The 27,654-nt window shown below is 57.0% G+C and overlaps 1 protein-coding gene across 15 annotated transcripts; it reads right to left on the bottom strand.

Annotated features, from left to right (window-relative positions):
* Positions 1–1,137: 1,137 nt before the first annotated feature.
* On the bottom strand, positions 1,138–27,150 carry ATP13A2 (ATPase cation transporting 13A2). Of its 15 annotated transcripts, none has more exons than XM_054556204.2 (29): positions 26,936–27,148; positions 23,871–23,974; positions 20,832–20,926; positions 20,522–20,704; positions 20,162–20,220; positions 19,839–19,968; positions 19,478–19,557; positions 17,452–17,529; positions 17,189–17,258; positions 15,546–15,680; positions 15,392–15,458; positions 15,157–15,288; positions 12,198–12,353; positions 11,564–11,674; positions 11,432–11,478; positions 11,154–11,342; positions 8,839–9,045; positions 7,689–7,784; positions 7,445–7,604; positions 7,211–7,331; positions 6,936–7,060; positions 5,334–5,494; positions 5,094–5,210; positions 4,898–4,977; positions 3,507–3,659; positions 3,323–3,419; positions 2,233–2,456; positions 1,992–2,143; positions 1,138–1,538 (listed from the first exon to the last, which is right to left on the bottom strand). In XM_054556204.2, exons 4-29 carry the CDS (start codon positions 20,642–20,644, stop codon positions 1,165–1,167), a joined length of 3,444 nt encoding a protein of 1,147 aa, XP_054412179.1. In that variant the 5' UTR covers positions 20,645–20,704; positions 20,832–20,926; positions 23,871–23,974; positions 26,936–27,148; the 3' UTR covers positions 1,138–1,164. The 15 variants fall into 15 exon arrangements, with proteins under 15 accessions (XP_054412179.1, XP_063570860.1, XP_063570856.1 ...); XM_063714790.1 differs by lacking the exon at positions 23,871–23,974 and adding an exon at positions 1,643–1,812 and having other exon boundaries at positions 15,546–15,653; XM_063714786.1 differs by lacking the exon at positions 23,871–23,974 and adding an exon at positions 1,643–1,812 and having other exon boundaries at positions 19,478–19,554.
* Positions 27,151–27,654: the final 504 nt, after the last annotated feature.

Here is a 27,654-nt window from a genome sequence, read left to right as displayed (position 1 = left end):
TGGCAGGCCTAGGGATAGCACCAGGGGTTCCAGGAATGAGGTTGGCCAGGGCTTTTGGAAGGCAGGAAACAGCCAGTCTTTCCTGTTCTCCCCTGCCCAGATGAGCCAGACAGCCAAGCTGCCTCTCTAGAGCAGAGGGGCTTGGCCAGGGGCCCACTGGTGAGATGAGCTCAGAGGCACCCACCCTTCCCTGAGGGATGATGCGCATGGTTCTGGCTGGGAGATGTGGGCTCCGAGCCTGGATTTCATCTGAGGGAGGAACTGCCCACAAACATGTCCCAGGATGCTGGGGTGGGACAGGGAGGGGGTAAGGTGGGAGAGAGGGAACTGCCCCCTAGCAAATGCCTCCCAGGCAAGCCCACATCTCCTTGTCCTTCAAAGGAGGTAGGAGGGTTAGGAACATCGAAGCTGGAGTCAAAGCTATCCGGCCCCACTCTGACTACTTGTGTAACCTCTAAGCCTTGGTTTCTGCATCTGTAAAATGGAAATAGTACCACAGTTGTTGGAAGGATGACATGACAATGTGTGTAAAATGCTAAGTGGGGCCAAGCGCAGTGGCTCATGCCTGTAATCCCAGCACTTTGGGAGGCCAAGGCAGGCGGATCGCCTGAGGTCAGGAGTTCGAGACCAGCCTGGCCAACATGACGAAACCTTGTCTCTACTAAAAATACAAAATTTAGCCAGGCGTGGTGGCACATGCCTGTAATCCCAGCTACTCGGGAGGCTGAGGCAGGAGAATCGCTTAAACCTGGGAGGTGGAGGTTGCAGTGAGCAGAGATCATGCCACTGTACTCCAGCCTGGGTGACAGAGCAAGACTCCATCTCAAGAAAAAAAAAAAAAAAAAAGCTAAACAGAATATCCAGGCACATGCTGGACACAGAGGAAACATTATTACTGCGAGATGAGGGAACAGAGGCCCAGAGAGGGGAGTTGGCCAATGGAGACTGAAAGACCAGGGGGTTCCAGGGTTCCAGGGGGTTGTGAGGCTGAAAAACCAGCCTGAAAAACCAACCCCCCAGGGGGTTCCAGGGGCAGACACATGCAGGGGCTGCCAGCTGGGCACCCGGGGGTATGTGCATTTCCTCCTGGGCAGGTGGGAGGGTCTATGGTGCCAGGTACGAGACAGGCATGGCAGAGCCAGGAAAATATCGTGACTTTATTTGCTACACTGACAGCAGCGCTGAGGGGAGCTGGGGGCTGCCATCCCTACGCGGGATGGTCCGAGGTGGGGGACAGCAGTCAACGCTTCCCCAGGGTGGGGGTGGTCTCGGGGGAGGAGTGTAGAGAGTCGCCAACCTCAGGGATGTGGGAGGTGGTGGCGGTGGTGTCGCTGGAGAGGGGTCCAGCTGGTGGCTCAGAGGCAGGGAGTTCCAGTGTCTGGGGTGCCCGTGGGCCTGCACTACCTCAGGGGGCCAGCGGGCAGCGGCGGCCAGGGCTGCTCGGCCAACTCTTGTTCCAGCTGCTTGAAGCGCTTCTTGGAGGCCCGCTTGGGCCGGAGGCGGCGCAGGCAGGCGGGGAGGCACTGGTCTAGCACGCTCTGCAAAGGGCAGGGAGGGTGTCAGGGGCAGCTGGGGCTGAGCTGGGGTCAATCCACCCCCACCTCCCTTCTCTCCCGCTGCTGAGACCCAGGGCGGGCCCCACCTCCAGCATGAAGGCCCCCACGAAGTTGAAGGTGACCAGACCCAGCAGCAGCAGCTTGAAGCAGGTGTCAGTGATGTTCCTCAGCGCCAGTGGCCCCTGCAGGTAGCCGGGGACCAGGACAAGGCCCACCAGGATGGAGCTCAGGAGCGCCAGGGCCACCAGGAAGGGCACTGGGAGCAGGAGAGTCTCTCAGGCAGGAGCCACGCTCCCCGGGACCCACAGACCACACATGTGTGCACACCAGTCTTCCACTCAGCCGGCATCTCTCTGCCATCTGCCTCCCCCAGCACCCCAGGGCTCCTTCCTCCCTCCCTCCGCCAGCATCTCCCGCCCGCGCCTGCAGTGGCACCATTGGTGTAGAGTGGCCGGCGGAAGGGCGCCCCCTTGGACACGGCTGCAGCCAGGATGAGGTACTGGAAGCTGGACAGAGAGAAGACCACCGTGTTCTCGTAGTTGGGCAGGTTGTCTGGTGCGGGTACTGTCCTGTTCAGAGGCACGAACCTGGGGGTACAGGGCTGGGGGTCAGGGAATGAACGTGGGGTGGACAGGGAAGGGGCGGGATGGGGGTGGTCAGTCGGCTCCCTACTCACCATGGCTGGCCCAGGGTCAGGAAGTAGCCCCCTAGCTGCACGCCGGTCACCAGGGTCACCTGCAGCAGCAGGCTGCTGAGCACGGGCACGCTGAGCAGCGCCCCCGGTGGCCGCACCCGTCCCAGGACCAGCGCTGGCCCCGTGCGGCTCATGAGCACCGCCACTGTGGTGGTGATGACCAGGTCGATGGCCAGGAACTGGAGGTCACCCAGGTTGGTGTTGATCTGCCACAGGGAAGGGAGGACAGAGGGGAAACTAAGACCTGGCCCTGGCAGCCCCTAGTCTGATAGCAGAGGCCCCACCACTGCCCTGAAAGAGTCTGATGGGTAAGGCATCCGCCAGTCTAATAGGGGCAGTACTTTCCTGCCGGCCCAGTGGAGGAGGCGCCGCTCTTGATGTGAGACAAACCCCTGGTCTGATGGAAAGGGCACCTATGCTGACCTTGGGGGCCTAAATCTGAGGGGAGGTTTCTCTCCCTGTAACAAACTCCTGGCCCAATGGGGAGGCTTCATCTCTGCCTTGCAGAGTCCCTGTAGCTACCAGGGCATGCGCAGTTCCTGCCCTCAGGAAGCTCCTCGCTTTCAGGCAGACACAGGGACAGACCCAAGTATAAGATGTGTGCTGCCCTGCAGTGTCACCTCATTCGCTGGGGGTGAGCAGGCCATGCCCAGAGCAGGGGAAGGGAGATCTCCTCCAAGTAGGGTGTGGGAGGTACAGCAAGGTATGGGGCAGAGCAAGTACGTCTGGGGAAATGGACAGACCTGTGGGGATGGGGCGGGGGCAAGGGTTTTGGCCCTGCCTCCGTTCAGTCTTCCCTGCAGATGGGGGAGTTCCCAGAGTTGCGGTCAAGATGTTAGCCCATGACAGCTGCTGCCATTTGTGAGGGCCTAGTGGGCACCAGGCTCTGTGCCTGGTGTTTTTCTCATCTCCCCCGAGCCTTGCCACTCTCCAACCACACAGCTGGAGAGTGGCAGGGTCAGGATCTGGGCCCAAGTCATCTATTCCGGGACCTGCCAGCTCCAAGGCACACGGCTGTGTCCCCTCCCTAGTCCTGGGACGGCTCTGGGTACGGAGCTCTGCAGATACTCACCGTGTAGAGGATCAGGACAGAGATGAACTGGGTCAAGCTGTACAGGGCCATGTACTTGAAGACGCTGAACGAAGTGTCAAGGGAACAGCGCCCCTCCCTGGGTGGCAGGGCATGGACATTAGGGGGCCCAGGTTGGCTGACCAGCCCTGCCGAGCCCTCACCCACCGGTCCCTGCCTGCCTTACCTGATGACCATGGGCACGCACTCAATACTGGCCATGCTCGAGGTGAAGGGCGAGACCACTGAGGCTTCTGCCTGGGACAGCGAGATGCCGACATCAGCCGCCTTCAGGGCCCCACAGTCATTGGCGCCGTCTCCACACATGCCCACGCAGTACCTGAAGAAAGGTGTGGGCAGGTGTGGCCTGGGGAACGACCCCACCCACCCCATGGGTGGGCTGGCAGAATATGATGACAGCTGGGCCCTAATGCCACATGGTGCCTGGTGTACACGAGGTGCTCAGTGAATAGATGCAATTATTATTATATCATTATTATTATTATTTTTTTTGAGACAGAGTTTCACTCTTGTTGCCCAGGCTGGAGTGTAATGGCATGATCTCAGTTCACTCAACCTCTGCCTCCTGGGCTCAAGTGATTCTCCTGCCTCAGCCTCCCGAGTAGCTGGGATTACAGACGCCCGCCACCACGCCTGGCTAATTTTTTGTATTTTTAGTAGAGATGGGGTTTCACCATGTTGGCCAGGCTGGTCTCAAACTCCTGATCTCAGGTGATCCACCCGCCTCGGCCTCCCAAAGTGCTGGGATTACAGGCATGAGCCACCGTGCCCGGCCTATTATTTTTTGAGACAGAGTCTCCCTCTGTTGCCCAGGCTAGAGTGCAGTGGCGTGATCTCTGCTCACTACAACCTCCTCTGCTGCCCAAATGCCCTCAGCCTCTTGAGTAGCTGGGATTACAGGTGTGTGCCACCACGCCCAACTAATTTTTGTATTTTTAGTAGAGACGGGGTTTCACCATGTTGGCCAGGCTGGTCTCTAACTCCTGACCTCAGGTGATCCGCCTGCCTCAGCCTCCCAAAGTGCTGGGATTACAGGCATGAGCCACCGCACCTGGCCTATTACTATTTTTTGAGGCACCTGGCCTATTACTATTTTTTGAGACGGTCTCGCTCTGTTGCCCAGGCTGAAGTGCAGTGGTGTGATCATGGCTCACTGCAGCCACAGCCTCCCAGGCTCAAGCAACCCTCCTGCCTCAGCCTCTTGAGTAGCTGGGACGACAGGTGTGTCACCACACCTGGCTAATTTTTAAACTTTTAATAAGAGATGGGGTCTCACTTTGTTGCCCAGGCTGGCCTCAAACTCCTGGGCTCAAGTGATCCTCCCACCTCGGCCACTCGAAGAGGTGGGATTACAGGAATAAGCCACCGCACCCAGCCTACAATTACTATTTTTAGCATGAAAGACCAGGGAGAGCCTGCCTGCTTTTGGTGAGGAGGGATGACAGCTCTCTGGTGCCTGAGGAGGGAGACAAGGCCCTAGGGAAGGACAGATGAACAGACGAACGGACAAGCTCAGTCCCCACAGGCCCTTGCCCACACCCTCTGCCGAGCACTCACTGAAGCTTCTGTAGCTCACACACCAGCTCTGTCTTCTGCTCAGGGGCCATGCGGGCAAAGACAGTGCCCTGGACCAGGACCTGGGAGCACAGGGAGATGGGGGAGGGCTGAGGCACCCACCAGGGAGAGCAAGCCATGAGGAGGGAGACAGAGCAGGGGAGGCGCGGGGCGGCCAGGGAGCTGGGGGCGGCCCTACCTTGGGCAGCAGCTTGGGGAAGTGCTTCATAATGATACCAAAGGTGGGCCCGCTGAGGGCCAGGTGCCTGGATCGGGGGTCTGGCTCCACGGTGTAGCTTGCAGCCTGGTCAGGATCCTGGGGGCCCAGGAAGCTCAGCTTAGCTCCCCCTGCCCACCCTGGAGAGTTGGGGCCTGGGTCAGATGACACAGGGGTGGGGTCACTGGGTGCGGTACAGCTGGAACTCGGGGTTAGCCTCACCTTAACGCCATTCACGGCTGTGGGGGACTCCATCGGCAGGAACTCGAGAGAGGCAGGCTGACCCCGCTCAGGGTGGGTGGCGTGGACGATGATCAGATGCTCCTGGGGGGCCACCATGCCACAGCCCCGGGCCACAGTAACCGCTGTCTGCAGGTTGTCCCCTAGGGGTTATGGGGCAAGGTGAGGGTCTGAGGCTGTCCGGGGAAGCCATCCTCATCCTGATCCTTACAGATGGGAAAACAGGCTGGATGAAATCCATCTGCCACCACCAGCCGAGTAAGCTGAGGCAGGTTATCAACATCCCTTTGCCTCAGTTTTCTCATCTGTAGATCCAGGCATTGAAGGATCTTAGGAGAACCTGGAGCCCTGGGCTGGAGCTCCACACATACTCCTTTTTTTCTTTTTTTAAGACAAGAGTCTCTCTCTGTTGCCCAGGCTGGAGTGCAGCGGCTCGATCTCAGCCCACTGCAACCTCCTTCCTCCTGGGCTCAAGCAATTCTCCTGCCTCAGCCTCCTGAGTAGCTGGGATTACAGGAGGATGCGACCACACCAGGCTAATTTTTTTGTATTTTTAGTAGAGATGGGGTTTCACCATGTTGGCCAGTCTGGTCTTGAACTCCTGGCCTCAGGTGATCCCCCTGCCTTGGCCTCCCAGACTGCTGGGATTACAGGCACGAGCCATGTGCCCAGCCTACATATACTCCTTACTGCTGTGTGACTCTGCTGCCAAGTGCCCATGAATGTGTACACATATGTGTGTGTGCAGGGGCAGGGAGGACAAGGACACAGACCTCTTAGCTCCTGCTGTTTCACGCTAGCTAGAATCTTTTTTTTTTTGAGACTGGGTCTCTCTCTGTTGCCCAGGCTGGAGTGAAATGGCATGATCTCAGCTCACTGAAACCTCCACCTCCCGGGTTCAAGTGATTCTCCTGCCTCAGCCTCCCGAGTAGCTGGGATTACAGGCGTCCACCACCATGCCTGGCTAATTTTTTGTATTTTTAGTAGAAACGGGGTTTCACTACATTGGCCAGGCTGGTCTCGAACTCCTGACCTCAAGTGATCCGCCCGCCTCGGCCTCCCAAAGTGCTGGGATTACAGGCGGGAGACACTGTGCCCGGCCATTTTCGTATTCTTTGTAGAGATGGAGTTTTGCCATGTTGCCCAGGTTGGTCTTGAACTCCAGGGTTCAAGACATCCTTCTCCCTTGGCCTCCCAAAGTGCTGGGATTACAGGCATGAGGTACCGTGCCTGGCCAGAATCTTTCTCTTCCTGCTCCTTGAGCTTGTCACAGCCTCTGAGGCTGACATCATTATCCCCATTTCTCAGAGGTGCCACCTGGAACCCAGGCTGTCTGACAGCACACCTGGGTTCCTTGGAAGTCACTCCACTCCTCTGAGCCTCAGTTTCCTCATCTGTCAAACAGGGGTGACAATTACCACTTGGGGGGGGATATTGTGAAGATTCACGAAATGTTTAAAAAGGACCTGGCCTGAAGCAAGGGCCCAAAAAGATGCCCCAAAAAGGAATCCCTGGTGCCCCTTCTTTCTGCCAGGAAGGGGCGGATTCTGCCCTGCTAGCCCGGGCCCCTACATGCCATTGTACCTGTCACCATGACGGCGCGGATGCGGGTCCTCCGCAGAGCCTGGATAACTGGCGTTGTCTGTGGCTTCAGTAGGTTCCTCATGACCAGCAGCCCCAGGAGGCTCAGCTCTCGTTCCACAGTGTCCCTGGAGGGTGGGCAGACCTGGATCAGAGGTCATGCAGTGGCCAGGGCCCCTCTCCCAGCCACCAGGCAGGGCATCTTCCTTGGGCTCTGCCTGCGTGAGCGCCTCCCTCTGCCTAGTCCTCAGAGTGGGTGGGACAGGGGACAGGCCCACCTCGTCAGTTGCTGGGCTGCCTCCAGGCTGGGCACAGTGGGCAGTGGCTTGCTGGCCAGGGCCACGACACGGTAGCCAGCAGCTGTATAGCTCTGCAGCATCTGGGCGAAGTCGGTGGGCACTGCCAGGGAGAGGCAGGTGTCACAAGGAGGGGATGGCAGGGACAGAGGCTGGGCACCCGCCCCATTATGTGCCAATGCCCAACCAGGGGGCTTCAGGGGCTGCCCCCTGCACCTGTCTCGGGGTTGCAGAGCCCTGCCACCAGCTCCGGGGAGCCTTTGACGTAGGCCTCGGGCTGAGTGGCCCCTGGCCACGCCACCACCACACTCATGCGCTGCAGAGCCGAAGAGAAGGGGAAGCGGTGGAGGACGCTGACTGGCACCGGGGGCTCCTCCTGCAGGGTTGGAGAGGCAGCTGAGGTGCTGGCTGGGAAGCCCACCCCTCTGCCCTGCATCCAACAGGCCCCCCCTCAGCTCACCATTCCCTGAAGCTGGGGCTCCCAAAGTGGGGGTCTCATCACTGCCAAGACCTGGGTCCCCAATGCTGAGTCTGCAGCCGGCTCCTCCTCCAGGACCTGGCAGGCAGGCAGGGAAGGTTGGTGTCTGGGGGCTTTGGCTCACAGAGAGATTTGAGCTAGACTCAGGGAAGACTTCCTTCATGGGAGACTGAATGGTGGGTTAAGAATGTGGGCTTTGGAGCCAGGTGGACTCAAATTCAAACTCTAGCTTTGCTACTTACAAGCTGTTGGGTGACCTGGAATACGTTACTCTATAATCTCCCAGCCTCAGCATCCGTGAAGCAACATTTGAGCTTGCTTGCTAGGGCTTGGGGAAGAGGAAATGAGACCAGGCCTCTGTGGCTGTGCGCTGGCACATAGTAGGCACTCAGCCTGTGGCCTCGCCATTATTATGATGTTATTTTTATTTTAAGACAGAGTCTCACTCTGTGACCTAGCCTGGAGTGCAGTGGTGTGATCTCCACTCACTGCAACCTCTGCCTCCTGGATTCAAACGATTCTCCTGCCCTCAGCCTCCCAAGTAGCTGGGACTACAGGCATGTTCCACCACACTTGGCTAATTTTTGTATTTTTATTAGAGACGGGGTTTCACTATGTTGGCCAGGCTGGTTTCAAACCTCCGACCTCAGGTGATCTGCCCACCTCAGCCTCCCAAAGTGCTGGAATTACAGGCATGAGTCACTGCACCTGGCCTATCATTATTATTATTATTTTTTGAGACACGGTCTCGTTCTGTTACCCAGGCTGGAGTGCAGTAGCGTGATCACAGCTCACTGTAACCTCACCCTCCTGGGCTCAATTAATCCTCCCATCTCAGCCTCCTGGGACTACAAGCATGCACCACCATGCCCAGCTAATTTTTGTATTTTTGGCAGAGATAGGGTTTTGCCATGTAGGTCAGGCTGGGGTCCTGGGCTCAAGTGATCCTCCTGTCTTGGCCTCCCAAAGCGCCGGGAGCCACGTTACAGGTATGAGCCACTGCGCCTGGCCTATTATTATTAATGGTGGGCATAATAAGAGACCACCCTGAAAGACAGAGAGAGAAGACAGGGTTGGATTCGTTAGGCCCCACTGCCCAGAGGCAGGGGGCTGACCTGCTTGGCCTCCTCACCCAGCCAGTAGACTCCACCATCTTCAAGTCCATGGGGTCGCCCACGGGGGTGTCCTGGAGCCGGCTGAGGGCATGGCAGGTGGCCAGTGCTCGGAGCAGGGGCCCCACGGGCAGGCGGCGGGGCTCTGGGACCAGTGGCAGGAATGCCTGCCCCTTCAGGGGCACCACCCCCATCACGTCTAAGCCGTCCTCAGTGAGGGTGCCCGTCTGTGGGAGACAGGTGGGTGGGGCAGTGATGAGTCCTGGGATGGGGGTGCCCTCTGAGCTGGGCCTCCAAACCCCAGGCCCGGCGGACCCTATGGGAACCCCAGGAACTCGAGCTGGAGCCAAAAGATGCCCTTTCTTGCCTGCTGTCCTTGGCGCATGTGATTCCCTCTGCTGGGGTCCCCCTCCCCAGCCCCCACTGTCTCCCTGTCTAGCATCACCTCTTCCAGGGTGTCTTCCTCCTTAACTCCCAAGTTAGGGCAGGTGGTTTGCTCTGGGCTCCCACCCATGGCCTCTTCACTTCCTCACACTAGTGCACTGTGGTTAAGGACCCGGCCCACGGTTGGCCCTCTCTCTATATATATACATATTTTTTATTTTTTTGAGATGGAGTCTTGCTCTGTCGCCTGGGCTGGAGTGCAGTGGCGCAATCTCAGTTCACTGCAACCTCCACCTCCCGGGTTCAAGTGATTCTCCTGCCTCAGCCTCCCAAGCAGCTAGGATTATAGGCACGCGCTACCTCGCCCACCTAATTTTTGTATTTTCAGTAGAGACGGGGTTTCACCATGTTGGTCAGGCTGGTCTCAAACTCCCGACCTCAGGCAATCCACCCGCTTTGGCCTCCCAAAGTGCTGGGATTACAGGCATGAGCCACCACGCCCAGCCTCAATGTATTTGTTGAATGAGTGCATGAGTCAGTGCCTGCATTCCCCATCCTAGACTCTAACTGCCGAAGTACGCGTCTGGCTCCTTGGCTAGCCTGAGAGCTATAGGAATCTGGTCATCCCCCTCCCCGATTTATTTATTTTTTTGAGACGGAGTCTCGCTCTGTTGCCCAGGCTGGAATGCAGTGGCACGATCTCAGCTTACTGCAGCCTCTGCCTCCTGGGTTCAAGTGATTCTCCTGCCTCAGCCTCCCAAGTAACTGGGACAACAGGCATATGTCACCGCGCCCAGCTAATTTTTTTATATTTTTAGTAGAGACGGGGTTTCACCATATTGGCCAGGCTGGTCTTGAACTCCTGACCTCATGATCCACCTGCCTCGGCCTCCCGAAGTGCTGGGATTCCAGGCAGGAGCCACTGCACTGGGCTGCCTCCCCAGTTTAAAAGCTCTCCGTGGTCCCCGACAGCCTCTGAATGTCACCTAGCCTCTGTCAACCAGGCCACTGCCTACCCGGCCCTGTCCTGCTCCACCACTCCCCATGCCCAGGTACACGGCACATCTGTGCCATGCCACTCCCTGTGCCCCAGGCACACGGTACATCTGTGCCATGTCACTCCTGCCTTTTACCCTTGCTTCTCCCCGACCTGCCCCTCACTGAGGTCACTGAGGGACCTGCTCAGGGGGCTTCCTTGACTGCCTTCTCTCTAAGGAAGTGTCCCCATCTAGAACCCATCATGCTACCCACTGGCTTCCTTCCTAAAACCCACTGCCCGCCCCTCGGCCCCAGCAGCCCCTTTGTGCACTCCTGGATCACTTATTTTGGTGGGGGACACACACACTCCAGTGACCACAAGGATGCCTGTGTTGGTCACTGCTGGGCCCCAAGGGTTGGGAGCAGCACGGGATGCACACTAGGGCCCCAGGTCCCCATCAGTAATTTTTTTTTTTTGAGTTTCGCTCTGTCGCCCAGGCTGGAGTACAATGGTGCGATCTCGGCCCACTGCAACCTCTGCGATTCTCCTGCCTCAGCCTCCCGAGAAGCTGGGATTACAAGCATGCGCCATCATGCCCGGCTAACTTTTGTATTTTTAGTAGAGACGGGGTTTTGCCATGTTGGTCAGGCTGGTCTTGAACTCCTGACCTCAGGTGATGTATCCGCCTCAGCCTCCCAAAGTGCTGGGATTACAGGCGTGAGCCACCGCGCCCAGCCCCCTACCAGTTCTTGAACACATGAATACACGATTCCAGACATTTCATCTGCCAGACCATGAGCGGCAGGAGTGGGGTGGGGTGGGGGGCGGGGGTGGATCCTCTGGGGGTTTCCATCCCTAGACAGGACCTGGCATCCTGTGGGTGCTGCTGAGAGAATAACGTGGGTGTGGAGGCCTGGCTGGGGCGCCTGTGGCTGTCCCGCTCCCCTGCGCCAACCCCACCTGCGGCCCCACCTTGTCGAAACACACCAGCTGCAGCTTGCCCCCCAGGTTGATACGCAGTGGGTGGATGCAGAAAATGCCCTGTCTCCGCAGTCGGCTCTGGGCGTAGAGCGTGCACACAGTCATGGCGGCAGGCAGGGCAGGTGGCACCACCACAGTCACCAGGTCCAGAGCCCGGATCACAATCTCGTTCAGAGGCACCTGGCAGGGGGCACCATGAATGTAAGCACCTGGCTGGTTGGCCCCTGGGCCCTGCTGGCAGCACCCCCCACCCCACCCCCAAGGCTTACCCGGTTTCGGTAGAGGATGAAAATGCTGTAGATGGTGCCGAGGAGAGCTGGGGGGGACAGCAAAGGACTGAGTGGGATTTGGGACCCAGGCGGGGGGGCTATGGGCAGAGGAGGGTGCAGGGGGCCACTCACCCAGGACAGAGAGGGCAGCCACAAACTTCATGCTGTGTTTATAGAACTTGAAGTTGATGGGCCGGGGGTGCAAGATGGAGCTCACCAGGCCCCCTTTTGCCGTGCAGAACCCTGGGGAGGAGGCGGGGACCCCAAGGCAGGGAAGCCAGGGTGAGGGCAGGTCTTCCCCACCCCTAGCCCTCCCAACCCGTGCCTCTGGAGTTGCAAGACACGATGTTTGTGAGATTAGCCATCAGCAGTGTGGAGTCCTAACAAGTCTGGCCCGGCTCTTGTAGGCTTTTTAAGGGCTTTAAACAAGGAACTAGTGGATAGCATCTAAACATTGGGTGGTTTCACTTAAAATCCAGACACAGGGAAAGCTCCTGCCTGCCCGTTACATCCCTGCCCGCTCCAGCACTGTAACCCCGGCGGCTCCTCCAGATCTTGCAATGCTTGGCCTTAGTCTGGCCCAACTTCTGCTAAGATGGGAATGCTCAGACCCCAGCTGGGGGACAACTGGCCCGAGGTCCCACAGCAGGGCAGCAGCAGAGGTGGGCGTGGGGTCCAGGGTTCCAGGTCCCACCCTGACCCACTCCACCTCTCCCACGGGTGCTGAGCCTGGGATCTCTCTCAAGCCCAGCCTCCTGGCTCGTACCTGTGCGGGTCACCACTGCCAGGACGTGCGGTCCCACACAGGCCCGGGCCTGTAAGATGAGGGTCCCGCAGAAGAGCGTGTGCCGCCGGTGTGTCTCTGCACAGTAGGGCCCCAGCCCCTCCGGCAGTGCCGTCTTCAGCACTGGAATGCTCTCTCCTGGTGGGGAACGTGGTGTGAGGACCACTCCACACCCCTCCCTCCCACCAGCAAACCAGGAGTTACGTGTAGAATTGTCCCACAAGCTCTAAGTCTCGGTTAACTGTGTAACCAGGTGTGAACAAGAAATCACAGCCCCATTTTACAGAGAGGAACACTGAGGCTCAGAGAGGACGGAGATATAAAGGCACAGGGAGACACTCCTGGAAGCGGGTGGCAGCCAGCTCCCAGGAACCAGCGGGGGGGTCAGACAGAGCATGTGTGGACATCATGTGTGCAGTGGGGCGGGGTGGGGGAGTCGTTCTCTTTCTGCTGGAATTATTTTATAACATGCATGGAGTGCTTTTCTAACTCCAACCAACAGAAATATTTACAAGGGGCCAGATGCGGTGGCTCACGCCTGTAATCCCAGCACTTTGGGAGGCGGAGGTGGGCAGATCACTTGAGGCCAGGAGTTTGGGACCAGGCTGGCCAACATGGTGAAACCCTGTCTCTACTAAAATACGAAAATTAGCTGGGTGTTGTGGTGGGCACCTGTAATCCCAGCTACTTGGGAGGCTAAGGCAGGGGAATCACTTGAACCAGAGAGGCGGAGGTTGCAGTGAGCCGAGATCGTGCCACTGTACTCCAGCCTGGACAACAGAGTGAAACTCTGTCTCAAAAGAGGGGAGGGGAGGGGATGGGGGAAAGGAAGGGGAGGGGGAAGGAGGAGGGGGAGGGGAGAAAAATATTTACATGGAGGGGGCAAATATTTCCATGAGTTGGAACGAGAAAAGCACTGCATGCTTGCCATGGCCCTGTGAAGTCCTGGGCAGGCTGCCTGGCAAACAGTGGCACTCCCTTACGGAATGCCTGCAGGCTGGGACTATTGAGCACCTACTGTGTGCACATTCCTGCGAGGGACTCAGACAATCCTGCCATGTCTGCCTCACAAGAGATGAGATGAAGTATGTGTGGACAGTTTGTGGAGGGCTGGGCTCAGGGCGTGTGCCCACGAATCATACTGATCAAAATTACTCCTTTTTTTTTTGTTTTCTGAGATGGAGTCTTACTCTGTCACCCAGGCTGGAGCGCAGTGGTGCGATCTCGGCTCACTGCAACCTCCACCTCCTAGGCGCAAATGATCCTCCCACCTCAGCCTCCCAAGCACCTGGGATGATAGACGTGCACCACTACACCTGGCTAATTTTTTGTATTTTTGGTAGAGATGGGGTTTCAACATGTTTTCCAGGCTGTTTTCAAACTCCTCACCTCAGGCAATCCACCCACCTCGGCCTGCCAAAGTGCTGGGATTACAGGTGCGAGCCACTGCGCCTGGCCTACGATTAACATTATGATACAAATACAATGCCAGCCAGAAAACTTCCCTAGAAAAAAACCACCTGTGGTTTTTAGTAAACTCCAGTATCTACCACCAAAATATAACACATCTCAGAGAAAGAAATACTTGCACCCATCAAGAGACACAGGACAAAGCTGCTCCTGTGGCGTCCTTTGCAATAGCTGGAAAATCACATTCTAAATACTCATGGCGAGTGGGCCGGTTGAGTCAGTTACGATACATCCGTATTGTGGACTTTCATGCAGCCATGAGGTGGGGCCATCCGTGCTTGTGGAAGGATGCCAGGAGAAAAAGCAAAGTATGGAACAATACACAGCACACAATCCCACGTTCAGAACAAAAGGAGGCAAATCAGCCCATGTGCACACACGTTATGCGGAAAAAGGCATGGAAGACACCTCACACCCTTTGCAGTGGCTGCCCTGGGGAGGGGAAGGAAAGGGGACTGTGGGGGAGTGAATGGGGACCCCAGTCTCTCACTCTGGGAGAGGGCTTCCCACTCTCCTGTGCCATCTGGAATCTTTATGACCCGAAGGTGGGGACTGGTATAGAAACAGCTCAGATGCAGCCAGGTGCGGTGGCTCATGCCTGTAATCCCAGCACTTTGGGAGGCTGAGGCGGGCGGATCACTTGAGGTCAGGAGTTCAAGACCAGCCTGACCAACACGGTGAAACCCCATCTCTATTAAAAATACAAAATTAGCCGAGTGTGGTGGTGCACACCTGTAATCCCAGGTACTTGGGTGGCTGAGGCAGGAGAATCGCTTGAACCCAGGAGGTGGAGGTTGCAGTGAGCTGAGATCGCACCATGGCACTCCAGCCTGGGCAACAAGAGTGAAACTCCACCTCAAAAAAAAAAAAAAAAGAGAAATAGCTCAGATGCACCGGATGGCTGGCCATTTATGCTGCACCTCTCACGCTGCTAAGCTTTGCACAACTCTGTCCAGGAGGAGTGACTGACAGCCATCTTACAGAAGAGGAAACTGAGGCACGGAGATGATAAGTGGTAATGGCCCAGGGGTGTGAGGTTAGCAAGTCCTAAAGCCGGGATTGTTACTTGAGAGAAAAAGGAAGAGGAGGCTGGCGCAGTGGCTCATGCCTGAAATCCCAGCACCTTGGGAGGCCGAGGTGGGTAGATAACCTGAGGTCAGGAGTTCAAGACCAGCCTGGGCAACATAGTGAAACTCCATCTCTACTAAAAATACAAAAATTAGCTGGGCGTGGTGTGTGCACCTGTGGTCCCAGCTACTCAGGAGGCTGAGGCACGAGAATCACTTGAACCTGGGTGGGGGTGGAGGCTGCAGTGAGCTAAGATCATGTCACTGCACTCCAGCCTGGACAACAGAGTGAAACTCCGTCTCAAAAAAAAGAAAAGGAAACTCAAATGAAAACTTTTGCTGCAGGGCAAAGGGTTGGATGGCAGGGGAGGAAGGAAGCTACAGGCCAGGGGCTGGGGGCTCACCTGTCAGAGAGCTCTCATTCACCATGCACTCGCCGGCCACCAGGGCGGCATCGCAGGGCATCAGCCCGCCCTCCTGGGGCAGCAGCAGGCAGTCTCCAGGCACTAGCTCACTGGAGTCCACCCACTCTTCCTCTGCAGGCAGGCAGGAGAGGAGCTCAGCTAGGTGGGGCCAACCCCAGCCATGCCCCCCCACCCTCCCGCTCCTGCCCCCGTCCCCTGGGCCCTAGCTCCTCACCTCCCCCTGGCCGGCACACGCACACCCGCATGGACAGCTTGACCATGTCCCTTAGAGTCTGGCTTTGCTGTGGGCAGGGGACAAGAGGGCCGTGAGTGGGTGGGGGCTCCTGGGGACTCACCTGCCCCGTCCCCGCCCACCTTATGGCACTCACCTTTCTGGTCTTGTACAGCGACAGGCAGATGGAGATGGCGGAAATGAGGAAGATGCACAGGGCGTACCAGTAGTAGTGGTCAGCCAGCCACAGCGCGATGCTGAAGGCCTGGAACCCATAGTAGGGGTTCAGTGCCTGGGGGAGGGGCGGGAGGCAGCGTCAGGGCCGCGTCCCCCAGGGCAGCCCAGCCACAGGCTGGGTCTCCTGTGCCCATGGGAGCAGAGGGCCCAGTGGCTGCCAAAGGACTGGAGCCAGGCCTTTCTCCTGGTCAATCCTGTCCCCACCCACACAGACATGCCCAGGGCCCTGTTTCTCTGCTCTAAAGAGGACAAGGGTTTATGACCAGCCTGGGCAACATGGCGAAACTCCATCTCTACAAAAAATACAAAAATTAGCCTGATGGGGTGGCCTGTGCCTATGCTCCCAGCTACTCAGGAGGCTGAGGTGGGAGGATCACTTAAGCCGGGGAGGTGGAGGTTGCAGTGAGCTGAGATCGCGCCACTGCACTCCAGCGTGGGTGACAGAGCGAGTCCCTGTCTCAAAAAAAATATAAACAAATAAATAAATAGGATAAGGGTATTTACTGAACCCCCCCACTACATGCCAAGCACTTTATCTAAGTGTGATACAATGGCAATGACAATTCCACACGGTGGGTGCCACCATTAGCTCCATTCTACAGATGAGGAAACCAAGGCATGGACAGGTTAAGCCACTGGCCTAAAACCACATAGTTCCAGCCGGGTGCAGTGGCTTATGCCTGTAATCCCAGCACTTTGGGAGGCCGAGGCAGGTGGGTCATCTGAGGTCAGGAGTTCGACACCAGCCTAGCCAACATAGTGAAACCCCCGTATCTACTAAAAATACAAAAAAAAAAAAAAAAAAAAAAAAATTAGCTGGGCATGGTGGCAGGCGCCTGTAGTCCCAGCTATGTAGGAGGCTCAGGCAGGAGAATCACTTGAACCCAGGAGGTGGACGTCGCAGTGAGCCGAGATCACGCCATTGCACTCCAGCCTGGGCAACAAGAGCAACACTCTGTCTCAAAACAAAAAACAAAAAACAAAAAACCACATAGCTTCTAAGTGACAGACTGATTTATATGAGGTCAGACTCAAAGATCTCTCTTTCATGGTGCCTGCCCCCGATCAGAGGGCTGGGATGTTCACACTTTATTCTAGTTGTGTCCAGGTCACTGGCTTCTCTTTGTCCCTGTGTGACCTTGGCCATGTCACAGCCTCCAACTGAAGCTTGGATTTCTCAGGTGTGAACAGTGCAGTCCCAGGCCCAACCCACGGGACTGTTGGGAGCATGAAAGTGGAGGACGCAGAGAGAGGACCCAGGCTCTAGGGCGTGTCTCTGGGGACCCCGTAGGTGCTCAGGCTGCGTGGATTTGCCTCTTGGCCTCCAATCCCTGCAAGTGGGGCCCCAATCTGTGACCCAAGCCTTGGGCAGAACCTCCAATTCCTGGACCTGGTCTCTCTGGCTAGGCTGACTGCGGCAGGTTCTGAGATGACGATCCACTATGGAGAAGGGGACAGCTGGTCTGGTTGCCACCATAAAGTGGCCCAGAGGAGGCAAGTCCTGGGCCAAGGTCACACAGCACGCCAGGCCAGGGCTGGGGCAAGACCCAGGGACAGCCCTACCTCGTCCACCAGCAGCTGGGGGTAGGACTTGACCGGTATGCTGATCACGTTGGGGCCGTAAATGGCCTTCCTGGAAGAGGGGATGAGGCCAAGCCATCAGAAGGAGGAGCTGTGGCTGGACCCTCCCGGGGTGAAGGAGCTCCCCATTTTACAGCTGGGGAAACTGAGGCCCAGAGAAGGCAGGTGACTGGAAGGCAGCCACATTGGGGGGCAACACAAGGAGCCCCAGTTCTCAGGGCACCCTGGTCCAGGGCAGCACTGACCTCACCATTTGGTCCTGGAGGCTGAGGCCATGGCGAGAGCGGTGGACGTCGTCACAAGAGCGGCCGTGGTCCAGGAGGCTGGGGGTGGGTGCGAGGGGACACGCATGGGCCATGGGGTCTGAGGTCTGCATTCCCCACCCTGTACAGGCTGGAGACTATGGGCTCTAGGCCCCCCATCCCTGTTCTGCCACACTGAGCTCCTGGGAGCAAGTAAGCCCCCCTTGAACCCAAGGCTTGGCTTTGCCCTTTTGTTCCTCTCACTGGGCTCCAAACCAAGTCACTGAAGAACAGCGAGAGATGATGCTAATAATATGAACAGTGAAAACAGTAGCTGTTATTTAGTGATAAGGGCACTATTTACACTGATGATACCTTGGGCAAGTCACTTAACCTCTCTGTGCCTCAGTTTTCTCATCTGCAAAATGGGGGCAGTGACAGCACCTACCACGTAGGGCCACGGGTGGATTAAGTGGGGCAAGCCTCGCGGACTGTCTTGGACGTGCCTGCCACTTGCTAAGTGGTGAATGCACGAGTGATTTTTTGCTATTATCCCCATCATGCAGCAGAGGCTGTCGCTGCCATCCCCATCTCCCCTCTGCCTCACCTCCACATGACAGCTGGACCCTGATAACACCTGTCTTTACCTGAGGCCTTCTGGCTGCATGTGAACCCTCTGCCTGTGAGCCCAGACAGCGTGGAAGACTTTGTGTCCCGTGACTGATAATGGCAGGGAATTGATGGTAACTGTCCCAGTTCCCTCACTCCCTGTGTGAGGTCGCCCAGAGGTGTGTGGTCTACACTGGCCCAAGGAGATCCCCAGGCGACTGAACTCCGGGTGTCCACGGCTGTGGCAGCCAGCATAACCTCCCTCCGTGCTTCCGTCCCTTCCCCAGCACTGCCTGGGATCAGCTTCAAAACAAACTCCCTGCCCTTGAGCCCTTGTCTGGGGGTCTGCTTCTGCGGCATTCAAACTAAGGTGTGTGAGCAGGGCCCGGTGGCTCATGCCTGTAATTCCAGCACTTTGGGAGGCTGAGGCGGGTGGATCACCTGAGGTCAGGTATTTGAGAACAGCCTGGCCAACATGGTGAAACCCCGTCCCTACAAAAAATGCAAAAATTAGCTGGGTGTGGTGGCATGCACCTGTAATCCCAACTACTTGGGAGGCTGAGACAGGAGAATCGCTTGAACCCGGGAGGCAGAGGTGCTGTGAGCCGAGAATGCACCATTGCACTCCAGCCTGGGCAACAAGAGCAAAACACCATCTTAAAAAACAAACAAACAAGCAAACAAACAAACCAAAAAAACCACACACACACACACATACACACAAACTAAGGTGTGTGGTGAGCTTGTGTTACTTTTTCTTTTTTTTTTTTTTTTTTTTTGAGATGGAGTCATGCTCTGTCACCCAGGCTAGAGTGCAGTGGAGCGATTTTGGCTCACTGCAACCTCTGCCGCCTGGGTTCAAGCGATTCTCCTGCCTCAGCCTCCCGAGTAGCTGGGATTACAGGCACGTGCCATCACGCCCAGCTAATTTTTGTGTTTTTAGTAGAGCCGGGGTTTCAGCATCTTGGCCAGGCTGGTCTTGAACTCCTGACCTCATGATCCACCTGTCTTGGCCTCCCAAAGTGCTGGGATTACAGGGGTGAGCCACCGCGCCCGGTCCAAGCTCAAGCCTTCTGTAGGTGGCAGAGCAGTGACTAAACCCTGAGCAGACGGTCTGAGTCCAGAGCTGATGGTCTGATTCACAGTGATGTCACCACCTCGGACCACATGCGGTGCCAATCTCTACATGAATTATTATCTATGTCACCGTCAAAACAATCCTAGGAGGCAGAAGCTATCTTCATGCCCTATTTACAGACAGAGACCCCAGGCCTGGAGGGGCTCAGTAACCTGCCCAAGGTTTCAGACAGCAAAAGCATCAGAGCTGAGAGGGTAGCCCAGGCCATGCCATGCCACCATCTGTGCCCAAACCGGTGCCACTCTGGGAGGTGACATGAGCCACACAGGCCCTGACTCCTACCTGACCTGGTAGAAGGCTTGCTGGGTCTCGATCCAGATATAGCGCTGGCCCTGGAAGAGGTAATACCGCAGCACCCGCTTCTGGGTGGGAGAGAGGAGAGGATGGGTTGGAAGCTGGCCCGGGCCCCAGAAGCAGTGTGCTTATGCTGGGAGCTGAGGGATAGGGGGTAGGGGGCAGGGACTGGTGTCACCAGACAGAGAGGTGGGGAGGAGCCTGGAAGTGTAAACGTGCTCAGACAGCATCCTGGATGTTTGGGACAACAGAACCAAAAGGTGGTGGGAGAACATCAAGTCTGACTCTCCCATTGCACAGATCATGAAACTGAGGCCGAGAGAGGGGCAAGGACTTTTTCAGAACCCACCTGTCCGACACTCACCGCCTCCTCGCTCTTGTGGAGCTGGGCCGTATCCTTCCAGGCACCCTCTGGTACCGCCCCAACTGCCGCCTGGCTCCGGCCATCCTCTGCCTGGGCCTGTGGGGACAGCTCCAGGCTGGGGAAGTGGGTGAGGGTTACTCTTGAGCTCTGGGAGCTGCCCTGGCACCTCCCTGTGCTCACAGAGACATCTTCCCTCCCTAGGATGGGAGGCACCAGAGTCACCCTTTATGGGGGGGCCAAGGGTAGGGGGAAGCTGGGGAGGCCAGTGTAGCAGGGGCTTCTGGGAAGGGGCAATGGGGCTGCCTCACCTCCCCTCGCCGATGGCCTCAGTCTGCACCTGGACAGTGAAGAGCTGCCAGGAACTATCCTGGAACACAGAGGTGTGGACTCAGTCTCAGAAGAGTCCCCTCCCCTCCCAGGCCCTGTCCCACGGCCAGGGGGCCCCTGCTGGAGAAGGCAGAAATCAAGGCTATGGAGAGCCCTCCAGAAACCACCCGACCTGTCCCTTCTGCCCAGTGCTCAGATGGGAAAGCTGAGGTCCAGAGAAGAGTGGGAACTGCCTAATGTCCCACGGAAAGTCAGTGGCCGGGTTGGCACCCAAGCATCCTTCACCCCCGATCCTGACCCTCACTGAGCTTCTCTAGCCCCAGGCTCAGCCTGACTCTCACCTCTTTGTCTCTTATTTCGATAACGAGTGTTTCGGCGTGGGCCAGGTTGCAGGGCCGGAGCCGCAGCCGCACCCCCCACAGGGGCTTCCAACGGAAGAGCAGCAAAGGGATCCCAGCCATCATCCAGACCACGACGTGATAGCCGATGACCCTCCAAGGACTGCCACAGTAGCCGCTGAGCCTCTGCGAACACAGCGAGAGAGGGCCCAGGTCGGGGTGGGAATGGAGCTGGAGTAGGAAGTTGGGGTGTCTGGGTGGGCCTGGGCATTCACCCCCTAAAGCTTTTCCCCACCCCACTCTGCCCACTTACCACGGATGAAACTGAGGAGCTGAGGGGATCTATTGATGTCCCTATCGTCAGGGTCCCATAACCGGTGGGCGTGCTGCCCACGAGAGGGCTGCTGTCTGTGGACAGAAAAGTGAAAGGTCATTTGGGGAGGCGCCTCCTCCTCTTACTTCCTTAAAAACAATAAACATCAGCCTGGGCGCGGTGGCTCATGCCTGTAATCTCAGCACTTTGGGAGGCCGAGGCGGGTGGATCACTTGAGGTTAGAAGTTCGAGACCAACCTGGCTAACATGGTGAAACCCATCTCTACTAAAAATAAAAAAAAATCAGCCGGGCGTGGCAGCGCGTGCCTGTAATCTCAGCTACTCAGGAGGCTGAGGCAGGGGAATCACTTGAACCCGGGAGGTGGAGGTTGCAATGAGGCAAGATTATGCCACTACACCCCAGCCTGGGCCACAGAGTGAGACTCCGTCTCAAAAAACTAAACAAAACAAAACACAAAACAGCAAGCATCTGGTCTGATAGAGCCCAAAGCTCATGTCTTCCTGTGTCCTTTATCTGGCTCTTCTTTCTGTCGGTTCTTACTCACAGTATCTTTTTTTTTTTTTTTTGAGATGGAGTGTCACTCTGTCACCCAGGCTGGTGTGCAGTCGCATGATCTCGGCTCACTGCAACCTTTGCCTCCCGGGTTCAAGAGATTCTCCTGCCTCAGCCTCCCAAGTAGCTGGGATTGTAGGCATGCACCACCACGCCCAGCTAATTTTTGTATTTTTAGTAGAGATAGGGTTTCACCATGTTGGCCAGGCTGGTCTCGAACTCCTGACCTCAAGTGATCTGCCCACTTTGGCCTCCCAAAGTGCTGGGATTACAGGTGTGAGCCACCGTGCTTGGCCAATAGTGTCTTGTTTCCTTGCGTGTGTGGGTCTTTCTGCTGGGTATGGCCCAGAGTTGGAGAATGGGGCCTGGTCAGTGCCCCAAGCCCCCACGGTGCTCATGCATCCAGCCATTAGCTTCCTTGGAGCTCTGGGTCTCACTTTTCTATCCTCATCCAGTCCCCACCCTGAGGGCAGGGGTCAGGGCTGCTTTTCTTCATTCGATCCCCATGCCCAGCCCAGGTCTGGCAGTGAGGAGATGCAAAGTCAAGTCTGGACTGATAAAAGGTCAGCCCTGTAGGCCTACCTTTACAGATGGGTAAACTGAGACTTGGGGAATGGTATCAGGTGTTTCTATTGCAGATGCTCTTTTTTTTTTTTTTTTTTTTTTTTGAGATGAAGTTTTGCTCTGTCGCCGAGTCTGGAGTACAACGGCATGATCTCGGCTCACTACAACCTCCGCCTCCCAGGTTCAAGCGATTATCCTGCCTCAGCCTCCGAGTAGCTGGGATTACAGGCGCCCAGCTAAGTTTTGTATTTTCAGTAGAGACGGGGTTTCACCATGCTGGTCAGGGTGGCCTCAAACTGCCGACCTCAGGTGATCTGCCGGCCTTGCCTCCCTGAGTGCTGGGCTGACAGGCTGAGCCACTGCGCCTGGCCACAGACATTCTTTTCACTCCTCCCTCCTGTGCTGTAGAGCTGTGGCTGGGCAGGCAGCCAGTGGATGTTCTGGGGCTCCAGAGGGGGTAGAGCTCACCACCCCCACCCTTGGACAGCCTCTGTCAGGGTTCATCTACAATCCCAGACCACCTGGAGCACCTTTTACACATGCAGATGCCAGGGCCCTCCCCAGACTGGCTGGATCAACTCCTCAGGCCGGGATAGGGGATAGTGCTGGGCATCTGTGGTTTCTCAAGAGCCTCTGGAGAAGTTCACTAAGCAGCCTGGGAAAGCTGGGTGGGTGCGGGGTGGGCTGCTGATTTTCTGGGCTCCCTCCTCCATCCCTCAATCTGAGCCCTTCTAAAATTTCTTTTTTTTTTTTTTTTTGAGACCGAGTCTCGCTCTGTCACCCAGGGTGGAGTGCGGCGGCGTGATCTTGGCTCACTGCAAGCTCTGCCTTCCGGGTTCACGCCATTCTCCTGCCTCAGCCTCCCGAGTAGCTGGGACTACAGGTGCCCGCCACCACGCCCGGCTAATTTTTTGTATTTTTAGTAGAGACGGAGTTTCACCGTGTTAGCCAAGATGGTCTCGATCTCCTGACCTCATGATCCACCCGCCTTGGCCTCCCAAAGTGCTGGGATTACAGGCGTGAGCCACTGCGCCCGGCGAGCCCTTCTAAAATTTCTACCCAAAGAGTCCAGAGTGCCCCAGGCAGCTGCTGTGGGCACAGCACCCCCAGCCTCTGAGCAGCCCCATCCCCAAGCACTCTGGCTTCAACACTCCTAGAGGGCTCACTGTGCACAGGGTCACCTTGCCCTGGCTCTATTTACATGGCTGCCAGGTAACCTCGGTTGTGATCTCCTTTTATTTATTTATTTATTTATTTATTTATTTATTTATTTATTTATCACTCTTGTAGCCTCAGCTTCCCAAAGTGCTGGGATTACAGGCGTGAGCCACCATGCCCAGCTTACAGTTTTCAGTGTATAAGTCTTTTTTTGAGACAGAGTCTCTCTCTGTCACCCAGGCTGGAGTGCACTGTTGTGATCATAGCTCAATGCAGACTTGACCTCCCAGGCTCAGCCTCCAAATAGCTGGGACTACAGGCACAGGCCACCATGCCCAGCTAATTTTTTTTGTAGAGATGGGGTTTTGTCTTTTTGCCCATTATTTGTTCCTAAGAATTTCTTTTTTGATGCTGTGTTTCATACAGCAAGTGCCTTTGCTTCTCTGGGCTTCCATTTCTTATCTCTAGGATGATAGTCCCAAAGCATCCAGCACACAGGGAGGCAGGAGGCAGGAGCCGGCTCGGCCCAATTTGAAGTTCCTTGGGGGGCTTGCCTGGACAGGTGGGCAGGACCCGGCTCCCAGGTCAGGGGGGCGTGGCTTCTGCTTATCCATTTCCCAGGCTCTCTTCTCCTTTCACATCACCCTGTCTGAAGCCCTGGCTGCCCCATGGCTCCCTAGGCCCATTCAACAGTTGCTCCTTGTACCTTAAAACCCTCAGGCCGTCCGGGCGCGGTGGCTCACCTGTAATCCCAGCCCTTTGGGAGCCCAGGGCGGGCGGATCACGAGGTCAGGAGGCGGAGACTAGCTGAGACCATCCTGGCTTACACGGTGAAACCCTGTCTCTACTAAAAATACAAAAACCAAATTAGCTGGGTGTAGTGGCGGGCACCTGTAGTCCCAGCTACTTGGGAGGCTGAGGCGGGAGAATGGCGTGAACCCAGAAGGCGGAGCTTGCAGTGAGCTGAGATCACGCCACTGCACTCCAGCCTGGGTGACAGAACGAGACTCAAAAAAAAAAAAAAAAAAAACCCTCAGGCCAACAGCCCAGCAGGCTCAGGGATGATGGGAAAGGAGCCATTGCTGCAGTGGTGATTTGATTTTGATTTCCTCCTGCACCAACCCACAAGGTGGGCTCCCTTACCCAGCTTGACAAACGAGAGCACTGAGCCTCTGGGGCGGTTGCCCTCAGACTTGTCTCAAAGCTGGAACACGCCTGGCCTTACTCCCAGGTCCTCTCTGCCCAGCACATCTACTCCTGACATTCCCCTCAGCATCAGGCTTGGGTGGGTGTCACTGCCCTTCCTGCTCACAGTACCTGCCACGTGCTGGGGGGTCAGGAAACACTGACTGACTGACTGAATGAATGAATGTCTGTCTCATGGACACAACAGAGCTTGAAGGCAAAGGTGCTGGGAGTTGGGGGGGAGGGGCTTGAGCCTCTTTTTTTTTTTTTTTAAAGAAACAGGGTCTCACTCAGTCACCCAGGCTGGAGCACAGTGGCATGATCCTAGCTCACTGGAGCCTTGACCTCCTAGGCTAAAGGAGGTACTCTTGTCTCAGCCTCCCAAGTAGCTGGCACTACAGGCAGGTGCCACTGCACCTGGCTAATTTTTTTTAGTAGGGACAGGGTCTCATTTTGTTGTCCAGGCTGATCTTGAACTCCTGGCCTCATGCTGATCCTCCTACCTCAGCCTCCCAAAGTGCTGGGATTACAGGTGTGAGCCACCAGGCCCAGCCTCAAGACTCTTTATGAAGAAAAGGTTCTTTATAAAGAGGGCGGAGTCCCCAGTATGTAAACAGCGGTCCCCCTGGGAAGTTCTTCCTCATGGCAATAGTATGACTTCACAATGACACTCGCTCAGTCAACCTTGGCAAGGAGGAAAAGGGGAGCGGAACTTGAAGGAGGAAGTCACAGCTGTGGAAACCTCCAGAGCCCCTCCCTGCAGGGATCACGCCCAGGGCACTCTTTCCTGCAGTATATCTGTTTATCCCCAGCCACAGCCCAGTCTCCCCAGGGCTTCTGCGGGAGGGTATCTGAGCACTCACCAGCTCAGACCAGCCCAGAACAGGCACCCACAGGCTGTGTGGGGGGGCGAGAGCACCTTCATGATGGCATTGCTCTTTTTTTTTTTTCTTCTTTTTTTTTTTTCTTCTTTTTTTTTTTTCTTCTTTTTTGAGATGGAGTCTCCCCCCGTCTCCCAGGCTGGAGTGCAGTGGCGAGATCTCGGCTCACTGCACCCTCCGCCTCCCATGTTCAAGCAATTCTCCTGCCTCAGTTCCTGAAGTAGCTGAGACTACAGGCACACGCCACCACACTCAGCTAATTTTTGTATTTTTAGTAGAGACGGGGTTTCCCCATGTTGGCCAGACTGGTCTTGAACTCCTGACCTCAAGTAATCTGCCCGCCTCAGGCTCCCAAAGTGCTGGGATTACAGGCGTGAGCCACCACGCCTGGCCTGTCATTGCTCTTCTGATTAACAGCAACTCCCATAGAGCGCTCACCATGCACTGTGGAAGCCCTTCAGTGTGCCAACTCAATGAAGCTTCACACACAACCCTCTGGGGTAGTGACTATTATTATCCCCATTGTACAGCTGGGGAAACTGAGGAACAGCATGTGAATCCCTTGTCCAGGGTCATAGTGCTTGAAAGGGGAGAAGCTGGAAATGAGTGTGTCTGAATGGGCACATTCTTTCCCACAGCCATTCCATGAAAAGTACAGATTAGGATTCCCGTTTAAAAACGAGGCCCAGAGTAGATTGACAAGCACAAAGTCACACAACTATGAGGGGCCAAGACTGGACTTGAACCTCGTCTGAGGTCACAGCTCGGGGCAATGTCACCAGCACTGTGGAGCAGAGGGGCTAGAGCCATTTGGGACCTCTTATTTCCTGCGGAAGCCTCGGCTTCCTGCTGGTGACCTGGCAGCGGCCCAGGGCGGCTGCCTCCTCTCTGGCTGTGGTTCCCGGCGGCAGGGAGCTCCTGTCTTCTGCCAGGCTGGGGCAGGAGTGTGTGTGAACCGTCTTCCCATCTTTGGATCTGGATTCTAGGGGCTGTCTTTCCTCATTCTTTCCCCTCCCTCGCCGGGGGTGCACTCTAGGCTGTGGGGCTGGGGGCTGAGTGACAGACACTGAGATGAGACCTTTCTGGATAGGGGAGGAGGACTGGCCCCATTCGCGGCAGGTGGGATTTAAATTAGACCCTGGAGGAGTGGGCGTAGGACATCTGGCCAGGGATGGGTTGTATGGAGGGTGTGGCCCTTGGCTCTGGGTGTGACGGGTTTTCTCTGGGGGCCTGAGGCAGGAGGTCAGGAGTGGCGCTGTGGCCCGGGACATCTACCCAGGAAATGGAGTTCCGACTTCCCCAACCCCATTCATTCATTCATTCAGCCCAGAGGGGTTGCCCAGAGACCCGTGGATGCAGCCGCCTCCCCCACCTGGACATCCGTCACTCTGGGTGGGATCCGATTAAGTGGGCGTGGGGTGGCCTCCCCGTCCCCGCACGGCCCCAGGACCCTCTTGCACAAGCGCCCGGCTTCCAATCCCGCGGCTGAGGGGTGCAGGGGAGGGGAGGGACCGGCTGCGAGCGGCGGCGCCATCCCCAGCCCCGGCGTCTCTGGGAAGAAACCGGGGCAGAGTCCCCGTTAAAAGGGAGGGGACGGGCCAGGATCCCCAACCAGGGCCCGCTCCCTGGGCTCGCGACCCCGCGGTGGGGGGCGTCGCCTCCCCTCTCCGTTCAAGGGGCGACGACGACGGGCGGGCCGGGGACCGCGCCGGGCTCGGGGCCGACCCGGGCTCCACACTCACCTGCGCTCATGCCGGCTCCTCGCGCTCATCGCCGGCCCCGGCGCTGCGGCCCTCGGCCTGGGCCCCGGCGTGCGCAAGGCCCTGGACGGGGGCGCGGTCCGGGCGGCCCGGGGCGGGGGGCGCTGGGCTGGCGCGGGGCTGGAGCAGGGCTGGCGCGGGCGGGGCACCTGGGCGACCAGGCTCGGCGCGGCTCCGACACTGCCGCAGTCCCTCCGTGCGCGCCGCAAGCCCCGCCCGGCCCTCTGCGGCCCTCGCAGCGCCCGCGCCCGGGCTGCCGGGACTTGTAGTCCCCGCCTGCTTCTCCGCACACACCAGGGGCGGGGCGACCGGAGACACACACCTCACGGAGGCAGCCCCCCCAGCACGTCCCAGTGGTTAGGGACTGTGCGTGCTGGTCCAGCTCTCCCTGTCTTCCAGGCCGTGCGACCGTGAGCAAGTCACTGATCCTCTCTGGCCCTCTTTTCCCAACCTGTAGGATAGCAATGCCTGCTTCACAGAGAACTGCTGCGAGGATCACACAAGAAAACGCGTGTCATGGGCGTGGTGGCGCATGCCTGTAATCCCAGCTACTCGGGAGACTAAGCCAGGAGAATCGCTTGAACCCAGGAGGCAGAGGTTGCTGTGAACCGGGATCATGCCGTTGCACTCCAGCATGGGCAAAAAGAGTGAAACTCTGTCTCAAAAAAAAAAAAAAAGAAAAAACAGAAAAGAAAATGCGT

This window comes from Pongo abelii, chromosome 1, assembly GCF_028885655.2.
Source record: "Pongo abelii isolate AG06213 chromosome 1, NHGRI_mPonAbe1-v2.0_pri, whole genome shotgun sequence".
Classification (NCBI taxonomy): Eukaryota; Metazoa; Chordata; class Mammalia; order Primates; family Hominidae; genus Pongo; species Pongo abelii.
This window is presented reverse-complemented; position numbering and strand designations above follow the sequence as displayed.

Bases quoted from the DNA above. Each gene is read 5' to 3' on its own strand.
- ATP13A2 (XM_054556169.2), bottom strand. The intron at 3,660-4,897 runs GTGAGTGCTCGG...ACCTTTCTTCAG, and splicing joins TGTGAGCTACAGAAGCTTCA to GTACTGCGTGGGCATGTGTG. The intron at 3,420-3,506 runs GTAAGGCAGGCA...CCTGCCACCCAG, and splicing joins TGCGTGCCCATGGTCATCAG to GGAGGGGCGCTGTTCCCTTG.